Consider the following 16,872-nt stretch of genomic DNA (forward strand, 5'->3'; position numbering starts at 1 on the left):
CTCCGGATGATCCCATCTCTCCATCAGAATTAGGTAGCGGTACCTAAGTCGAGTTTGGTTGGGCTGAGGCAGCCAGACGAATCGGACACTCCCATTCAGACCCCAGTCGAGAGGCGGACCAATCTCGATGGTTGGTGGACCTGAGTCAGATCAAACAAACTTTTTCCCTCCTATTATTCAGACGGAGTTATACCCAATTCATCCTGATTGGAAATGACGGAAAAAAAAACCAAATGAAGCAGGCCGATTGACACATGGATCAGAAGGAATGGGGAGGCAAATTCCATCTCACCGCCCACTCCATTTGGGCATCTCCTTTTTTTTTTTTTCCCTTTCTTCACTTTCCTTGGACTTTTATATCGATCTTTCTCTCCTGTTTGTTTCATTTCCTTTTCTGCAATCTCTTTCGTATCGGTCTGATTTGGTTCGTCCTTTTGGTTGTCATAGCGTTGTCCGGTTGTCCTTTTCTTTTTCCTGGGAGCTTTCCCTATTTCTCTCTCTCTCTCTCTCTCTCTCTCTCTCTCTTTTCCTCCCTCTCTCTCTTTTCACTCTCTCTTTGCTGGTGTTCTCCCTTTCTTCGACCATCCTTTCGTCCTATCTCCGGTCTCGACCAGCCTATTGTTCAGTCGTTCAACTTCTCCTCCCTCGCTCGACCCTCCCCCTTGCTTCCTCCCCCCTCTTATCGTCTCTCTCACCGCGAGAGAGAAGACAAAAAAAGGGGTTGACACGTCCGTCACTATAATTACCGCCCTATCGAGACCGTGATCTCCCTCCGTTTCTTCCTATCCGATCAAACGACGCCTACGATGACACCCCGAGATTCAACCGCGGCCTCGTCCCGCCGACGACCTTCCCTCTCCACCAAGCCTCGACCACGGACCTCAGCCTCGGCCGCACCACCCACCACGGTGGTGGAATCCGACCCGTGGAGCGGGGTGCCGGTGCTGGACCCTCGCGACGATGAGAATGAAGTACTGGAGGACATGAATTGCTTTCCCGACGGCGTGCCCCGCCGTCGGAAAACCAAGAGCTTTTCCAACATGCGCCACCCGGTCGACGGACTGCGGGCGCTGGGACGTCGCCTGTCCGTCAGCATCCGCAACAAGTCGTCCCGCCACTCTGTCCAGCCCTTGGACTCCTGCCACGACTCGGGTTCGGACAGTTGGGACGCCGGGGTCAGAGATGCCGCCGTCAGCCGCCGTGCGTCCCTCAGCAGCGTGGCGGGGTGGCAATACTATGCCCCCATCGCCGTTCCCATCCCCGGTAGCGGTCGGGCACCCCCCATTCTTCCCCAAAATATCTACGCCGGGTCCGCGGCGCGCGCCGCCGCGGCCGCCCAGAACGAAATGGCCCGCTCGGAACGGGATGGCACCAAATTGGCGGATCCCAACCGCTTGACGCTTGATTCCGAGAGTGGCATCGGCATCGATCTCCGGGATCGGTCCGAGGGCTCCGACGTGGACCTGGCGGTTGTGCGCCTGGATCCGGTGACGTTCCTGCCGCCCGAGATCATGTCCCAGGTGCTGGCCTGCCTCGACCCGCCATCCCTCATGCAGGCGGAGCTGGTGTCTCGGTCGTGGAGTGAGCAGGCCTCCTCCCGCCACATCTGGCGTCAAGTTTTCCGGCGCGCCTACGGCCACCATCGCCCCAGTGGCCTCTCCTCCAAGAGGAAGCAGCCCGCCGGCCTGGGACGGCCCGTGCCCAACCAGGACTGGAAGCGCATGTTCCTGGTCCGCCGCGCGTTGGAGCACCGCTGGAAGAAGGGCAAGGCCGCCGCCATCTACCTTCAGGGGCACACCGACAGCGTGTACTGCGCGCAATTTGATGAGTATGTACCTCCCTCTTTCCACTAGACCTTGGACCGTGGACTCATTCTTTTTCTTAGAGACAAGATCATTACAGGCTCCCGCGACCGCACCATCCGCGTGTGGGATGCCCACTACCCCTGGCCCTGCCGCAAGGTCATTGGACCCTCCCCCGCGGAGGTCCCTGGGACGGGCCCGGTCAACAACCCGACCCAGCAGACATCGGGCACGCCTCCCTTCCTGACCATCCACCCGCCGCCCACGCAGTCGGCGGGCACCGGGGCTCTCGTTGAAGGGACGGACGACCATCACAGCGCGTCGATCCTGTGCCTGCAGTTCGACGAGGAGATTATGGTGACGGGGTCGTCGGACTACACGTGCATTGTGTGGGACATCAAGCAGGACTACCGGCCGATCCGCCGGCTGAGCGGCCACCGGGCCGGCGTGCTGGACGTCTGCTTCGACGACCGGTACATCGTGTCGTGCTCCAAAGACACAACCATCTGCGTCTGGGACCGGGCGACGGGGGCGCTCGTCAAGAAGCTGCTGGGCCACCGCGGCCCCGTCAACGCCGTGCAGCTGCGCGGCGACCTGGTGGTGTCAGCCAGCGGCGACGGGGTGGCCAAGCTGTGGAACATCGCGTCGGGCCTGTGCGTCAAGGAGTTCCCCAGCAAGGACCGCGGGCTGGCTTGCATCGAGTTCAGCGACGATGCGCGCACCATCCTGACGGGCGGCAACGACCAGGTGATCTACCAGTTCGACGCCAACACGGGCGACATGGTGCGGGAGCTCGAGGGCCACGGCGGGCTGGTGCGGTCGCTGCACCTGGACAGCGCCAGCCAGCGCATCGTCAGCGGCAGCTACGACATGAGCGTCAAGGTGTTTGACGCCGAGACGGGCGAGCTGTCCATCGACCTGCCGGGCTGGACGACCAGCTGGATGCTGAGCGTCAAGTCGGACTACCGCCGCATCGTGGCGACGAGCCAGGACTCGCGCACGGTGATAATGGATTTTGGATATGGATTAGACGGGATAGAACTGTTAGAGGAGGGGTCCTGATTAGATTTTTTTTTTTTTTTTTTTTCTTAATTATCTTTGGATCTGGTGATTGGCCTAACAAAAGTCTGGGCGTTTTGGCGGGAGTTTTCAGGCGTCTGATTGATCTCTATTTTTCAATCTTACCATTTCACTATCTATCTATCTTGGTTAGTTGAATCTAGACCGTTGTGATTGTGCATTGAATCCATACGTACGGAGTAGACAGGACGACATCGAGTAGATCGAGTATGAGATATATGCCTCAGGCCGCAAGGAATATTGCCCAAAGCGGCTAGCGCGGGAGCCAAACAACAATCACGCTGGATGCCAATCCCGACTAATAATAATCACCCTTCACGTTGATCCCGTTTTTCCCTCCTCTTCCTTCCCATCTCTCGTCTCTCCCCTGACCTTCAATCCCCTTCTCTGCTCCATTCACCGCCAGACCGGGTGTGTCACCTATCTTTCCGGGTTGATTCCGTCCCATCCATTCCATCCACCGTTTCCGGGCCCCCTATTCTCGTTTGTTTGTTTGTTTATTTATTTCCATTTCCATTACCCCACCATGGGCGAGTCTAGGTTTGTCCCCGTGATCCCCCGATCGGTTGAGATATCCGGGTTACTGATAGATGGGATGGTACAGGCAAGAGTTGTTGGCGTGGGTGAACAACCTGTTGCAGTTGAACATCACCAGGATTGAGCAATGCGGAACTGGGTACGTTGGTTGTTGGGAAGAGGGGGAGGATATCGATAGGAAGAGGGCTGGAATGTGAGGGGTGGGGGCTAATGATGACCGTTACAGTGCTGCGCTCTGCCAGATCTTTGACTCGATTTTCAGTGAGTGATGGTCTATCCTTTATTGAAGATGGGTTTACTAATTGTTTTGTAGTGGATGTCCCCATGTCTCGAGTCAAGTTCAGCGTGAACACCGAATACGCCTATCTCCAGAACTTCAAGATCCTCCAGAGTACGCTTCCCCTGGTTTACCTATAAAGATACCGCTAACTGGATAGATGTGTTCGGACGCCACCAGGTCGACAAGCCCATCCCCGTGGAGTTGCTCTCGAAATGCCGCATGCAGGATAACCTGGAGTTCCTCCAGTGGACCAAGCGATACTGGGACCAGCACTACCCCGGCGGGGACTACGACGCCGTGGGCCGCCGGAAGGGAGCCGGAGCACCGGCCGTCGGAGCGCCCAAGCCGCGCGCGGGTGCCACGTCGGCGAGCAGTGCCCGCCGGGGCATGACCCCGACGGGTGGAGCAGCCCGGCCGCGGGTGGCGGCGGCGGCGGGGCCCAACACGGCGGCGCTGCAGCAGGAGATCGCGACGCAGAAGGAGGCGATCACGGGGCTGGAGAAGGAGCGGGACTTTTACTTTGCCAAGCTGCGGGATATCGAGGTGCTGCTGCAGACGGCGATCGAGGCGGACCCGGAGCTGGAGAAGGATGACGACTCGTTTGTCAAGCACATCCAGGGCATCCTTTACTCCACCGAGGAGGGGTTCGAGATTCCGGCCGAGGGTGAAGAGGCTGAGGGGGTGGCTGACGAGCTGGAGACGTTTTGAGCTGGCGTATTGTGTCTGATTGTCGCTATTATCTCCTCCAACCAATACCCCCGTTTGCGCCGCGGCTATTATGTTCCCTATTTTCCCTATTTCCCCTCTTTCCCCCTCTTATCTTTCCCTCCCTACTCTGTATTTCCTTTCTCTACCCTGAGGGGAGGTGGGAGTTTAGTTTGAATGATGCTGGATAGAATGGGAGAGTGACCACTGGATGTACAGACAGGGGTGGAATGCCGTACGTGTAGCTAGACTTGGAAGTAGCAATCTACTGGGTGTCTGTACTCTACTTGTACTTGGGTACTTATCAACCTGTGTCTGGTATATCAACCTAACGGCAGGCTAATGTAAATGGGAAATGAATGAAGGATGTGGATCCAATCGAGAGTGATTACCTAAGGTGATGGGTTATTCTTAGATCACACTAGCCGTATACGGCCTAGCGTAGAGGGATATGACGGCTGAGTCAGCTATCCACGCGATGAGGGACAGTGACAGACCCCAAAAGGGACATTCCTGGGGAGTATGACATCTGATATAGTTATCTTGTATATTATATTCAGATGGTATGTCGAGAAGAAACACAGCAGAAGTATAGAAGCAGAAAAACAATAATGATAATCATAATCAATATAAGAAAGACAGTTTGATGAGCATCTGCAGGTCTCAGACTAGTCTCGGCCTGGCCTGATCGATTGGATTGTTTGTCTTTCTTTCTTCCTCCTCTTTTCCCTTCCAGTTCGCTTCCTCCTCTTCCTCTTCTTCTTCTCTTCTCTTTTGCTCTTTTTCTTCACTTTCTCCCCTCTTTCCATCGCCCCTCTTTTCTTTCTTTCTTTTCTACTTCTTTTTCTTCTTTTTTTTCTGGATCTCGGATCTCGTCTTTCGTTCTCGTTGTCGTTCTCGAGCCTTCCCCTGAGCGTCCCACTATCCACCGTCATAATCCTAATCTAAGATTAACGTCTACTTCCTCCTCCTCAATCCTACTTCCAAGTCAAATCCTCTGATCCTCCATACGATAACGATTGACCTCGACCTATCCTCCGACTCTACCTCCAACCTTCACCATGGACGATCATCTGAACTAATCCCATTCTTCCCCGTCCATACGAGAGGGATCCGAGGGGAGACCGTGGATTGATTTCACCGTCGTTCTTGTACGTCTAGCGCCCTCCTCTCCGGATCCTCGTCATACTAATCATACCAGTTATGTTGATGTCTTTCGCTTCGATTCGTTCTTGATTGTCGGCTCGCCTCCCGCTGACGTCCGCTCCTTGTCTTTGTCCTGTCCCCTCTTTCAGCCAACTTCGCTTCTCTTCGTTTTGTTCGCCGTGTCGTGCAGGCAGACACCACACTCTTTGCTCTCCAGACGATGCCCCATCACGCTCCCAATCCGCGCCTGTTCCAACTAATGCGGAGGAAACATCGCCGGTTCACCGCGGATGACCACGACCACGATCCGGACGGGCCCTTCGTCATGGCCCCCGCAGGAACCGTCGACCCGACCGACCCGACCTTGTTGGATAGACGCTGGGAGGACCCGGCCACGGTGATGGCTTCTGTGGTTGACTTGGTGGACCGCGCGTCCACCACGGGCACCCTCCCTGCCGGCACCCTTCCTGCTAGCACCGACCCCCCACAGCTCCCGACAGACCTTCCTGAGGGGTCGACGGATTCGCCGACGTGGCCCGCCCCGACGGTCAGTGTTGATGTCCCGGCGCCTACGCTGTCGGCCTCGGCTTCGTTGTCCCTCGATTCGACCACTTCCCTCCCGCTCTCCGCGCAGACCTCACGACCGCTTGTCAGTTCGACTGTCAGTCCGGTATCTTCGAGTATACGACCATCAAGCTTGAACGCCTCCACCGCTACGCCCGCTACATCGCTTCACACGTCGACCCCTATGTCCACGGCCACCACCACCACCACCTCCCATACCTCATCCTCAACATCCTCCACTTCCACATCCACCTCGAGCGATGACACCACCACCACCGCGTACGCGACCGAAACCGATGTGACCTACTGGGGCGGCGGGGGCACCGGCACCGCGGGGACGGGGTCGGCCCCGTCGTCTACCGCCCCTCCACCCGCGGACGCCGGGCCCCCTGATAGCGGCAAGATCGCGGGGGGAGTCGTCGGCGGCGTGGCGGGGGCGATGATGGTGGTGTTCGTGCTGCTGGTGCTGCTGAAGCGGTGGCGCAAGCTCGGTCTGCGGCCTGCGGACGAGGGCATGCTAGGGGAAGCGCCGCGGGAGACGATGCAGACGCGGCGGCTGAGTCGCGAGCCGCTATTCGCAGCAGCGGCGCTAACCCCGACATTCCTACGACCGTGGCGAGCGTCACGACAGTCTACGATAACAGCGGAAACAACGCTGAGCAGCAGTCCCAGCGAACGAGGCTTCCAAAAGATCTCCGGCCGAAAGATCGAGTCCGTCCTACAGTCCGGCGGAGACGGCTACGACGGACGGTTCGGCCAGCAACAGCCCCCGCATTCCCCAACCCTATCAGAACCAAGCATGGGCCTCGGCTCGTCACCCGTCCAGCCCCGGTCACCGATGTCAGCGGGGTCCATATCCCCATCGATACCCCCGCCCTCCATGCCCTTCGGCATGGCCCTGGACACGAGTTACACGAGGGAGGCGGAGGAACCGGGGATAATGGCGCTGCGGCCGTCCCCGGCGCGGACGAGGGCGCTGTGTCCGCGGGACGGGGTGGGACGGAGTCATCCTAGTTTTGATGGAAGCAAGGGGAGTCGATTTACGGAGAGTATTTAGCAGATAGTTTATACCCTGTTTATTTTTATTATATAATGTTCATACTATACCTATACCACTTACCCCGCACTTTTGCTGCGACACACCTGTCTATTTTTAGTATTGTACGTGTCTACCTTATCTACGTTCGTCTACCTCAGGTATCTCTACCTTAGGTATCTATCTACCTCCTCAGATACAACAGATATATCAAGTACAAAAGAATACAAAGCATCCATAACCTAACAATCAATCCAACCAACCCCAAACCCAAATCAAACCAAACCCCATAAAACGAAAGAAAAAAACATGCCCCCCCAAAATTCCTCATAATCGGCGCCGGCTCCCGCGGCACAGCCTACGCCCAAGCCGTAACAACCTCCACCCCAGGAACCATCCACGCCGTGGCAGAACCCCACACTTTCAAGAGACAGCACCTCGGCCGGTCCTTCATTTGGGGAGAGAAACAGCCGGGAGCAGGACAGGAGTTCACAGATTGGAGGGATTGGGTGGAGTATGAGACGTTACGCCGGGAGCGTTCATCTAAAGGTGGAGAGAGTAATAAAGAGGAAGGGGTAGACGGGGTATTCGTATGCACGCTCGACGAAACACACGTCGAGATCCTGCTAGGAATAGCCCATCTGGGCGTTCACGTGCTGTGTGAGAAGCCGTTGGGGGTGGATTTGCGGGGGTGTCTTGATGTTTGGAGGGCTTACTCTTCCTCTTCTTCCTCCTCCACCACCTCCTCCTCTTCTCCTCCTCCGGAGAAGAAACAGAAAAAGCAAGGCCAGAAACAGATCTTCTCCATCGGGCACGTCCTCCGCTACAGTCCGCACAACCTGCTTCTTCGAAAATTACTGCTCGACGATAACGTTATCGGGGACGTGGTATCTCTCGAGCATGTCGAGCCTGTCGGATGGTGGCACTTTTCGCACTCGTACGTGAGGGGGAATTGGCGCAGGGAGACGAGCGGTGGGGTGGGGTCGTTGCTGACGAAGTCGTGTCATGATGTTGATTTTGTGATGTGGTTGCTCTCATACCCTTCTTCTTCCCATGGGGATGGGGAGGGACAAGGGGAGGAGGGAGGAGGAGGAGATGAAGATATACACTACCCCTCGACAATAACCTCCACAGGCCATCTTGCTCAGTTTCACCCCCGTCGCAAACCCGCTCCTGCAGGGTCTCACACGAACTGTGTAACCTGCCCCGCTGAACGAGAGTGTCTATACAGCGCTGTCAAGATATACAGAGACATGCACCTGCGACAGGGCAAGACAGAGTGGCCGGTCAACATCGTCTGTCCTGATATTGAGGATTTCTCCCTTTCTTCTTCTCCGGGGGAGAAAGAGAAGGCGATGGCCAAGGCAGAACACCATCTCATGGAAGCCCTTCGAGAGGATTACGATGCGTCTACTACGCCGGATGAAGTTATCGCCAGTCGACCCTGGTACGGGCGCTGCGTCTACGAAGCGGATAATAACGTCTGCGACGATCAGGTCGTTACGATCTCGTGGAATGAGTCCCTCCCTTCTACTTCCACATCCTCCTCTTCATCTACACCCAAGAAAGCAAAAGAAAGCAAAACAGCAACAATCCACATGATCGCCCCCACGCAAGCGCAGTGCGTCCGTCGCGGCCGCATCTACGGCACGACCGGCGAACTAACCTACGACTCGTCTACCATATCATACTTTGACTTTTCCAGCGGAAAGACAGTGTCGATTCCCGTGCCGCGCCAGTCTGAGGCAGAGGAGAAGGCGCATGGAGGAGGGGATTATGGGCTTGCGAGGGGGTTTGTGGGCGCGGTCGATGCGGTTGTTAATGGGGGGATGGGGGTGGAGAAAGCGCAGAGGCGGTTTGTGGGGTGTTCGTTGAGGGAGATTATTGTTAGTCATGGGGTGGTGTTTGCGGCGGAGGGTGCGAGACGGCATAAAGAGGTGGTGGGGTGGGAGGGGTGGTGGGGGAAGCAACTTGGGGGTGTTTAGGTTATGGAAGTATGTACTTTGTACTTCGTACGTGGTTTATCCTGGGTGTCTTGGTATCTTCTGAATAATGCTGAGTATTCTGGATATGTTCGAAGTGGTAGGCTGCAGCGTTATGCTAAGAAAGTATAGAGTAGACTAAGTCCGCACATCAGGCTCCTCCCGTCCAACATACTCCTTAAACTTCAACAACCCCATCGCCAACCGCACATTATCCCCCAGATACTCCTGCGCACTCAGCCCAAACGAGCTCTTATCCGCCTCATACTTCTCAATATACAACCGGATAGTGGCTCCACTGCTGCCCGTCCCGGACAGACGCACCACAATCCGGCTGCCGTCGTCGAACGTCGCGTACAGACCCTGGTTCTTGGTCACACTGCCGTCCAGATCCGTGTACGCGAAGTTGCCCACGTCCTTCACGGTACGTCCCGCCACGGTGCTGCCCACGAAACCCTCCGGCTTCTCGACGTGGGCGGCCAGCTCGGCGATCACGCGGTTGGCGCCGGCGCTGTCGACGTTCTCGTAGTCGTACCGCGTGAAGAACGTCCGGCCGTAGGTCGCCCAGAAGTCTTCCTGGATGGAGGCGATGCTGGGCGTCTTGCCGGGCGTGTCCTGCGCCACGCTGGCGATGATGTTCAGCCACGCCACGATGGCCCACAGCCCGTCCTTCTCGCGGATGTGGTTGCTGCCCGTGCCGAAGCTCTCCTCGCCGCAGATGGACAGCTTCTGGTTGTCGAACAGGTTGCAGAAGAACTTCCACCCCGTGGGCACCTCGTAGCTCTGCAGGCCCTGCGCGGCCGCCACGCGGTCGACCGCCGCGGAGGTCGGCATGGAGCGCGCGAGGCCGTAGACGCCCTGGCGCTGGAAGTAGGGGATGCGGCGCGCGTGGTGCGCGATGATGGCGAGCGAGTCGCCGGGCGAGACGAACGTGTTCGCTCCGTAGATCATGTTGCGGTCACCGTCGCCGTCGCTGGCGGCACCGAAGTGGACGCCGTCGCGGTTGACGGCCTCGACGAGCTCGTGCGCGTACACCAGGTTCGGGTCGGGGTGGCCGCCGCCGAAGTCCTCGCTGGGCTGGGCGTTCATGACGCTGTTGGCGGGGAGGCCGAGCTCGTGCACGAAGATATCCGTGCCGTAGGGGCCGGTCACGCCGTGCATGCCGTCGAAGAGGACCTTGAAGTCGGGGTGGGAGCGCAGGAAGGACTTGATGAGGTCGAAGTCGAAGATTTCTTTCATCATGGCGACGTAGTCGGCGGTGGAGGGGACGACCTCCACCGTGAGGGGGCCGTAGGTCTGCGTGCCGACGGTGGCGATGTCGATCGTGGGGAGCTCGACATACTTGTACTCGGTGAGGGTTTTCGACGTGTCGTAGATCGCGTTGGTGACCGTCTCCGGGGCGGGAGCACCGTTGGCCAGGTTGTACTTGATGCCGAAGTCGTTCTCTGGGCCGCCGGGGTTGTGGCTGGCGGTCAGGAGGATACCGCCGGTGGCGGAGCGCTTGCGGATGAGGTTGCTGGCGGCCGGGGTGGAGAGGATGCCGTTCTGGCCTACGAGGAGCTTCTGGACGCCATAGGCGGCGCTGATCTTGGCGATTTTCTGGATGACGTCGGTGTTGTAGTAGCGGCCGTCACCGCCGATGACGAGGAAGGCATCCTGGGCGCCTTCGGGGATGGAGAGGAGGATGCTGGTGATGAAGGATTCGGCGTAGTTGGGTAGTTGGAAGGTTTTGACTTTTTTGCGGAGGCCAGAGCTATACAATTATCAGTATGTTGAGCTGGTGGATAGGTGGATAGGAGGGGATACGTACGTGCCGGGCTTCTGGTCGGTGAAGGGCTGGAGGGAGACGGATTGGATGGACATGGTGATGATTGAGATATGAAAAGAGTCAAATTGAAAGGTTCAAGAATGACAGGATGAGAAGAGAAGAGAAAAGGAGAAGAAAGAAAGAAGAAAGGAAGAAGAAGAAGAGAAGAGAAGATATCAGGAGAAACAGGAAATGAAGGGGAGCAGAAAGTGGGGTAGCTGGATGGATGGACTCAATAGACCGTCGTCACTCCCTCACCTTACTCTTTTGGGTCTTCTCTTCTCTCTGTTTACTCTTTATTGACTCTTTATTTACTGAGTAATTGTAACATTGGGCACCCATCTCTCACCAGTCATATCATTACCTGCAGCATCAGCACAGCACAGCATGCAATGCACGACTGCGTGGCACGAGCAACCTCTCCCAATATTACCCCTCCAATCTAGCCATCCTCATCCCCAACCACTACCACCAAACTCACCCCCAGCAAAAACTACCGCTTAAACAAAACCTCCCTATAAAACCTCGCCTCCTCAATACTCTCCAGTATATCATCCCTCGCCAAATGCACCTCCCTCTTCTCCGGAACCCGCCTTAACAGCTCCTCCCCACCCCACCTCCTAACCCCCTCCTTAAAGCTACTCACATCCAGAATCCGATAATGCAAATGCTCCAACACTGCCTTGTATGGATCCTTTGCCAGGAACGCCCGGTCGGCGTGTACGCTGTTCCCAGCCAGCACCCCCCGGCGGGGCTCGGGAATGTACTGCTTTATGTAGGAGAGGAGGGCGGAGGCGGCTTGGTCGGGCGTGGTGGTGGAGGCGCGCACGGCGGCGGTTAGGCCGGTGCGGGCATGGGTGGTGATGCACCATTCGTTCATGCTGTTGAGGATTGTGTCGGGGACGTGGATGGTGGTGTCGAAGCCGGTGTCGAGGGGGGTTAGTTGGGCGTCGGTGATGATGCAGCTGATTTGGAGGATGTGGTCGGTTGAGGGGTCGAGGCCGGTCATCTATTATTATTGTTATTATTGGGTGTTTATTGGGTTGTTGGACAGGTGGGGAGAGGGTACCTCGCAGTCGATCCACACGAGGGGATCGGAAGAGGGTGTGAGAGGCATGTTGGTGGGATGGTGTCTACGCCGAATTCACTGGGAGATGTAAATGTAGATGTAGGTAGGATATGAAGGTGGAGAGGTGAGAAAAAGATGGAAAGTGGGGATCTTGGCAGCTACCAGCTACCAGCTACCCCCCGTAGATATATCTGCACTTGCGTCATTCATTGCTCTATAGATCATCCCGCCCAACCCCAATTCCTCCATCCCAGGATTGCCTTTGTAGTTCCAATCCCGGGACGCGCTCCGAGACGCCGTCCTGCATGTCTGATGTGACCCTGCGAGAAAACCCGACGAAAGAAACAACCAAGGCCAATTCGCACAATCCGCAGAAAAAAAAAGAAAAAGAAAAAGAAAAAGAAAAAATGGACATCATAAGAGACACATTAACAGGTTAACATCATAGCTCCTCGTCGTCGTCGGCTGGCGGTGCGGGCGCGGGAGCGAGAGTGGAAGGAGGCGCGAGGGTGGGAGGCTGCGCGAGGGCTGGCGGATGCCCGAGGGTTGAAGGATGCATTGCCGGGGTCGGCCCCCGACCTGTTCGCCGGCCGTCGTCGCCGTCCCACTGGCCGGCTGCGATAATCCGCCTTCGATCCGCCGCCGCAGCGCGTTCTCGTCCGCCTGGGAGACACTGGCCCGTTGTTTCTTCAGCGGACTGCCGGCAAAGGCCCCGTCCAGCGCGGTCGCCGTCGGCTTGGGCACCTCGGGCACCGACGGGAGCCCTGTTGCGAGCGAAGGCGGTGTCGTCGTCGACGAATCTGTCGCCGGGGGAGGGTCCGCGGATGCTTGGGGGCTGGCTGCGTCGGTCTTGGGGCTGTTCACGCCTAAGGAGGCTGACGAATGCTGGCGTTTCAACTGGAGGTTGTTAGTTTGGCCCAAAAAAAAAAAAAAAAAAAAAAAAAAAAAACAAGAACTAGAATGGAAAAGTAAAAAGAAGAAAGGAACAAGGGACTAACCTTGATCTGTCGCAACCCCTCAGCCAATTCACCCTGTCGACGGAGATCATCCGGGGACAAATTCCAGTCGTCCTCCTTGGCCTCTTCATCGTCCGCCTTGCCCAAGATCGACTCATCCTCGTCATCGTCGCTGTCCATGTCGTCCGCCATGCTGCCCTTCCGATTCTTACGCCCCGTCCCGGTCTCAGCGTTGTCGCGGAAATTGAGGAAGCCGACCGTGCCGCCGGGTTTCAGCGGGCCCAGGCTGCTAAAATCGGGCTGCAACGAGCGGCGTTTGGCCGACGCCGGGGTCTCCTGCGGGCGGCCATCTTTCAGGATGCCCATCTTTTGCAATTGGCCTGTTATGATCAGCGATCTATCTCAACGGTATAATAATCAATAGTAGATAAACAAAAAGGATACGTACGTCCTCCCCGGTACATAAAGGTAAAGATGGCATACGGCTTATCCGACGCGTCGATCCCCGTCACCGTCTGTGTGCTGATAGACTTCGGGTCGAGCGACTTGGGCTGGGCGAAACTGGTGGTGTGGTCGATGTCGGCATCCCCCCCGCCGGACTGGCCGCCGGCGCCCTCGTCATCGTCGTCGTGGGCGTCAAACTGCGGCGAGTACTCCCCGCGCTTGATCTCCCCGGAGGCCAGCACCCGGAAGAGCGCGACCTTGATCTGCCCGGCCGACTCCGGGATCGGGTCGTCGTCTGAGTCGGAGAGGGATAGGTCCTCCTCATCCGAGACCCCCTCGAGCGGCGACCGGGCGTCGTTGCCGTAGCGCAGGACGTCCGGGGCGGAGGGAGACCCGGGCGCGCGGGCGCCGTGCTCCGCTGCCTCGCGCTTCCGCCGGCGCTTCTCCATCTTCTGGCGACGGCGCTCGATCGTGGCGGCGGCGTCCTTGCCCTCGAGGTCGAGCCCGTTCAGCCAGCGCTCGAGGCCGACCTCGCGGAAGAGGAACTCGCGCTCGGCGAGGCCGCCGCCCTCGGAGTCGGGCACGCTGACCCACCGGGAGTTGACCCAGGTCTCCTCGCCGCGGCGCAGCAGGGTAGCCACCTCCTCCTTCTGACGGCCGTCAAAGTAGATGTAGGCGGCGACGGTCTCGTTGGGGGAGTTGGTCAGGGCCTGGTAGGGGACGACGGAGCTGGTGTACAGACCGCGCTCGGCGGTGGGGCCGGGGAGGCCGCCGACGACCTTAGGTTTGGGAGTGGGGTTGTCCGGGGTCGGTTTGGGGGCGGAATACGGGACATCCTGGCCGGGATTCAAGAGGGTGATGGAGATGGCGAAGGTGGACTGCTCACGCTTGCCGCCGGCGGCATCGGGGAGCTTGGGCGGGGGGACGGGGATGTAACAGGCGATGCGAGAGGCGCGGGATTGGCGCTGGATGGAATACTCGGGGATCGGGCCGTCTGGAGTGTGTATACTCACGGCCAAACCTTTGAAGCATGGCATGGCGAGAGGAGGAAGGGAGGAAGGAGGGAGGGGAGGAGCGTCGACAACTCGAGGGTCGGGGGTGGAAAGAGATCCAAATCTATCCGCTCACACTGTGAGTCAACCGGTTAGTCGATGGTAAATCTAGTGAAAGAGAAAGGGGGAGAAAAAGGAACACAAACACGGTCGGAGAAGACGGACGGCAGAGGTATAGAAAGGAGAAGAAAATAAGAAAAGAAGGAGAAGAAGGAGATCGAGTGGAATGAAGAAAAAAGAAAAGGGGCTGGGGGGAGGTTGAGGTTGGCAAGTTTGCTGTGTTGTTGGGTTGTTGTGGTGGTGGTGGTGGTGGTTGTAGTGTTGTGTGTGTGTGTGTTGTGGAGGCGGTCAGGATGGATGCTGAACTGACCAGTATCAGGAGGAGAATCCAGGAGGACAGGATGAATGGGACAATGGAAGAATGACAACAGTCCTGGTGCCAGGAACAAGGGACGTCACACACAGAGAGACCAAGGACAGGAACCAGGTGGAAATGATTAATTCGAGGGGATTCTGGGACGGTTCCGGTGGAAATATCAGGTGAACGAGAGGGGAGGCAGAAGAGTGGGGGTGGAGAGAGAGAAGTACTAGTGAGGCCCATGGGTATCAGTCAGATGTCAATGACCACAGGAAGGAAGAACATACCTCAGACCACCGGAGTGAAGGAATTCAAGTGACCAGAAAGACCAGCAATCACGAAGGGATGAGCAGAGAATGACGGACTGTCATGACTTTTCCATCCATCAATCTCTCTCTTTCTCTCATATCAGATCCATTTGCTGCCCCAGGCCCGATGAGTAAGCAGCCGCTCTCTCGTCCCACCATGACGTCCTCATCAAGTCCACCGCTGGTCCCCACATGGAGAGACGTTCCATGGTCAGATAGATCTGGGGAATAGTTGTGTTTTCCTGTGTAAGGCTAGTCATTATCCTATTCAGGAGGTGTATGGAGATGACCTGGCCGTTAGTATCGGGGACACTTTCCCTAGCGAGATCACGAAAGAGCCAGGGACTCCATCATGTCAGGCCGACCGGAGAGAATGGCATATTATATGATATCAATCGCGATCCCGTTAGTCAATAATGGATGGTGAGAGGATTGAAGGGCTCAATCGATCATCCAGTCTGTAGGTCCTTAAATTCAACCTGTTCTCGTAGCAACGGTATATATCGTCCTGAGGATCGTGCCGGTCAGGGATCGGGTCCTTGGCCTCCGAGTCGTATAGATGCCGCGCCACGGTGTTACCGTGGCACTGGTGGAACCGCGCAGGTATCACCGTTGGAGTGTGCCTGTCGCCGTTGTTTTGAAATGTTTGAAAACACATTTAAGGGATGTAGAGAGTGTAGAGTGTTAGATTGACATGAGAAGAGACGCGGGTTGTCCTTCGGGAAGGGGGTCAGGGGGTCTGTCATCCCGACTGGCATGTCGGGATCCGTCCAGTAGCGAACCGACTCGGCATCGTCTCGGGTTCTAATATAATCGTCATGGCAGTCGATCGGTTGGCTGTTATCGATGATACTCGAACAGATTGTGCATATTTCTATCAGGTAGTCTGGTAGACTGTCGCCGGACATCGTCATGGAAATCATGTCGCGATCAACCATCCATGGTCGCCCTCAATGTTGTCTACCGCGGAGTGCGATGTCGCAGGACAAGTTTGTCTACACTCTCTGAACTCGGAGTGTCATGGCTTATCAGGAGTCAAAGCAAGGGATCTTCCGATCGGCGGGGATCTCTCACGATGGGGCCGTGGGGCATCAGCTTGCCAGTTGGCCAATCAGCGGGGATCGACAGACGATCTGACGTCTGTCTTGGATTGAGACATTGAGAAATATAGTTTGATGTCTTATCGTTTGTTCTATTGGATGAACTAAAATGGGTTGGATAGCTGAAAGAGGTGTGGGAGGATAGAAGGTAGATGGATTATGTCTATCTGCCTGTAACAGCCCGTCCATGATCGGATTTCTTTGTATTTCCTATCGTATTTATCAATATTGTATTGGTCCTACATCTTCCTCTTGTTGTTAGAACCATCCCAAATCATGACCGTATCCAAAATAAGATGGACTTAGTAAAGATGGCAGAGTGATAGCATATGACAGTATAGCCCAAGAAAGGCTGAGAATGACTCATGATAGACGACAAGAAGGTCTGATCATAGCCATCAGCGCCACCACTCATCTATTACTCGTACTTGAGATGAGCCCCGCTGCACGCTCAGACTGTGCTGGTCATCCCCATGATGGCCTGATAGAGATTGCCCCGCGTTGAATCCGACCACCACATGGAACCCCAAACCAGCATGTGACATACTCCTGTATACTACTTAACCTTAGTCGTATTCTGATCCCTGGTCCAGTCAGGTCAGGAGGGGTAAAGAGACAGATGACATGGGAGGTTCCTGAGTTCCGG

At 56.6% G+C, this 16,872-nt stretch overlaps 7 protein-coding genes across 7 annotated transcripts; 4 read left to right on the plus strand and 3 right to left on the minus strand.

Annotated features, from left to right (window-relative positions):
* The first annotated feature begins 410 nt into the window (after nucleotides 1-410).
* On the plus strand, nucleotides 411-2,889 carry P168DRAFT_246838 (F-box/WD repeat-containing protein). The gene is made up of 2 exons (XM_024834057.1): nucleotides 411-1,828; nucleotides 1,886-2,889. The coding sequence occupies exons 1-2, from the start codon at nucleotides 807-809 to the stop codon at nucleotides 2,862-2,864; spliced, it is 2,001 nt and encodes a 666-aa protein (XP_024696933.1). The 5' UTR covers nucleotides 411-806; the 3' UTR covers nucleotides 2,865-2,889.
* A 346-nt stretch (nucleotides 2,890-3,235) lies between these two features.
* Nucleotides 3,236-4,694, plus strand: eb1 (microtubule-binding protein BIM1). Its single transcript, XM_024836348.1, has 5 exons — nucleotides 3,236-3,422; nucleotides 3,487-3,558; nucleotides 3,646-3,680; nucleotides 3,733-3,810; nucleotides 3,857-4,694. The coding sequence occupies exons 1-5, from the start codon at nucleotides 3,409-3,411 to the stop codon at nucleotides 4,405-4,407; spliced, it is 750 nt and encodes a 249-aa protein (XP_024696934.1). The 5' UTR covers nucleotides 3,236-3,408; the 3' UTR covers nucleotides 4,408-4,694.
* An 836-nt stretch (nucleotides 4,695-5,530) lies between these two features.
* On the plus strand, nucleotides 5,531-7,325 carry P168DRAFT_14149 (uncharacterized protein). The gene is made up of 2 exons (XM_024832761.1): nucleotides 5,531-5,555; nucleotides 5,606-7,325. The coding sequence occupies exon 2, from the start codon at nucleotides 5,771-5,773 to the stop codon at nucleotides 7,169-7,171; it is 1,401 nt and encodes a 466-aa protein (XP_024696935.1). The 5' UTR covers nucleotides 5,531-5,555; nucleotides 5,606-5,770; the 3' UTR covers nucleotides 7,172-7,325.
* Nucleotides 7,326-7,464: 139 nt separating this feature from the next.
* On the plus strand, nucleotides 7,465-9,135 carry P168DRAFT_228753 (Gfo/Idh/MocA family protein; the record flags this gene model as incomplete). Its single annotated transcript, XM_024833148.1, has 1 exon — nucleotides 7,465-9,135. A coding segment is annotated over one exon (1,671 nt), but the record flags the coding sequence as incomplete, so codon positions are not given.
* Nucleotides 9,136-9,195: 60 nt separating this feature from the next.
* Nucleotides 9,196-11,230, minus strand: pgmA (phosphoglucomutase PGM2). Its single transcript, XM_024838488.1, has 2 exons — nucleotides 10,943-11,230; nucleotides 9,196-10,885 (listed from the first exon to the last, which is right to left on the minus strand). Exons 1-2 carry the CDS (start codon nucleotides 10,993-10,995, stop codon nucleotides 9,271-9,273), a joined length of 1,668 nt encoding a protein of 555 aa, XP_024696937.1. The 5' UTR covers nucleotides 10,996-11,230; the 3' UTR covers nucleotides 9,196-9,270.
* Nucleotides 11,231-11,300: 70 nt separating this feature from the next.
* P168DRAFT_246851 (oligoribonuclease) lies at nucleotides 11,301-12,120 on the minus strand. The gene is made up of 2 exons (XM_024834058.1): nucleotides 12,009-12,120; nucleotides 11,301-11,948 (listed from the first exon to the last, which is right to left on the minus strand). Exons 1-2 carry the CDS (start codon nucleotides 12,054-12,056, stop codon nucleotides 11,433-11,435), a joined length of 564 nt encoding a protein of 187 aa, XP_024696938.1. The 5' UTR covers nucleotides 12,057-12,120; the 3' UTR covers nucleotides 11,301-11,432.
* A 69-nt stretch (nucleotides 12,121-12,189) lies between these two features.
* On the minus strand, nucleotides 12,190-14,669 carry P168DRAFT_262708 (uncharacterized protein). Its single transcript, XM_024834762.1, has 3 exons — nucleotides 13,413-14,669; nucleotides 13,007-13,344; nucleotides 12,190-12,905 (listed from the first exon to the last, which is right to left on the minus strand). Exons 1-3 carry the CDS (start codon nucleotides 14,443-14,445, stop codon nucleotides 12,423-12,425), a joined length of 1,854 nt encoding a protein of 617 aa, XP_024696939.1. The 5' UTR covers nucleotides 14,446-14,669; the 3' UTR covers nucleotides 12,190-12,422.
* Nucleotides 14,670-16,872: the final 2,203 nt, after the last annotated feature.

This window comes from Aspergillus campestris, assembly GCF_002847485.1.
Source record: "Aspergillus campestris IBT 28561 chromosome Unknown P168scaffold_1, whole genome shotgun sequence".
In the NCBI taxonomy this organism is placed as follows: Eukaryota; Fungi; Ascomycota; class Eurotiomycetes; order Eurotiales; family Aspergillaceae; genus Aspergillus; species Aspergillus campestris.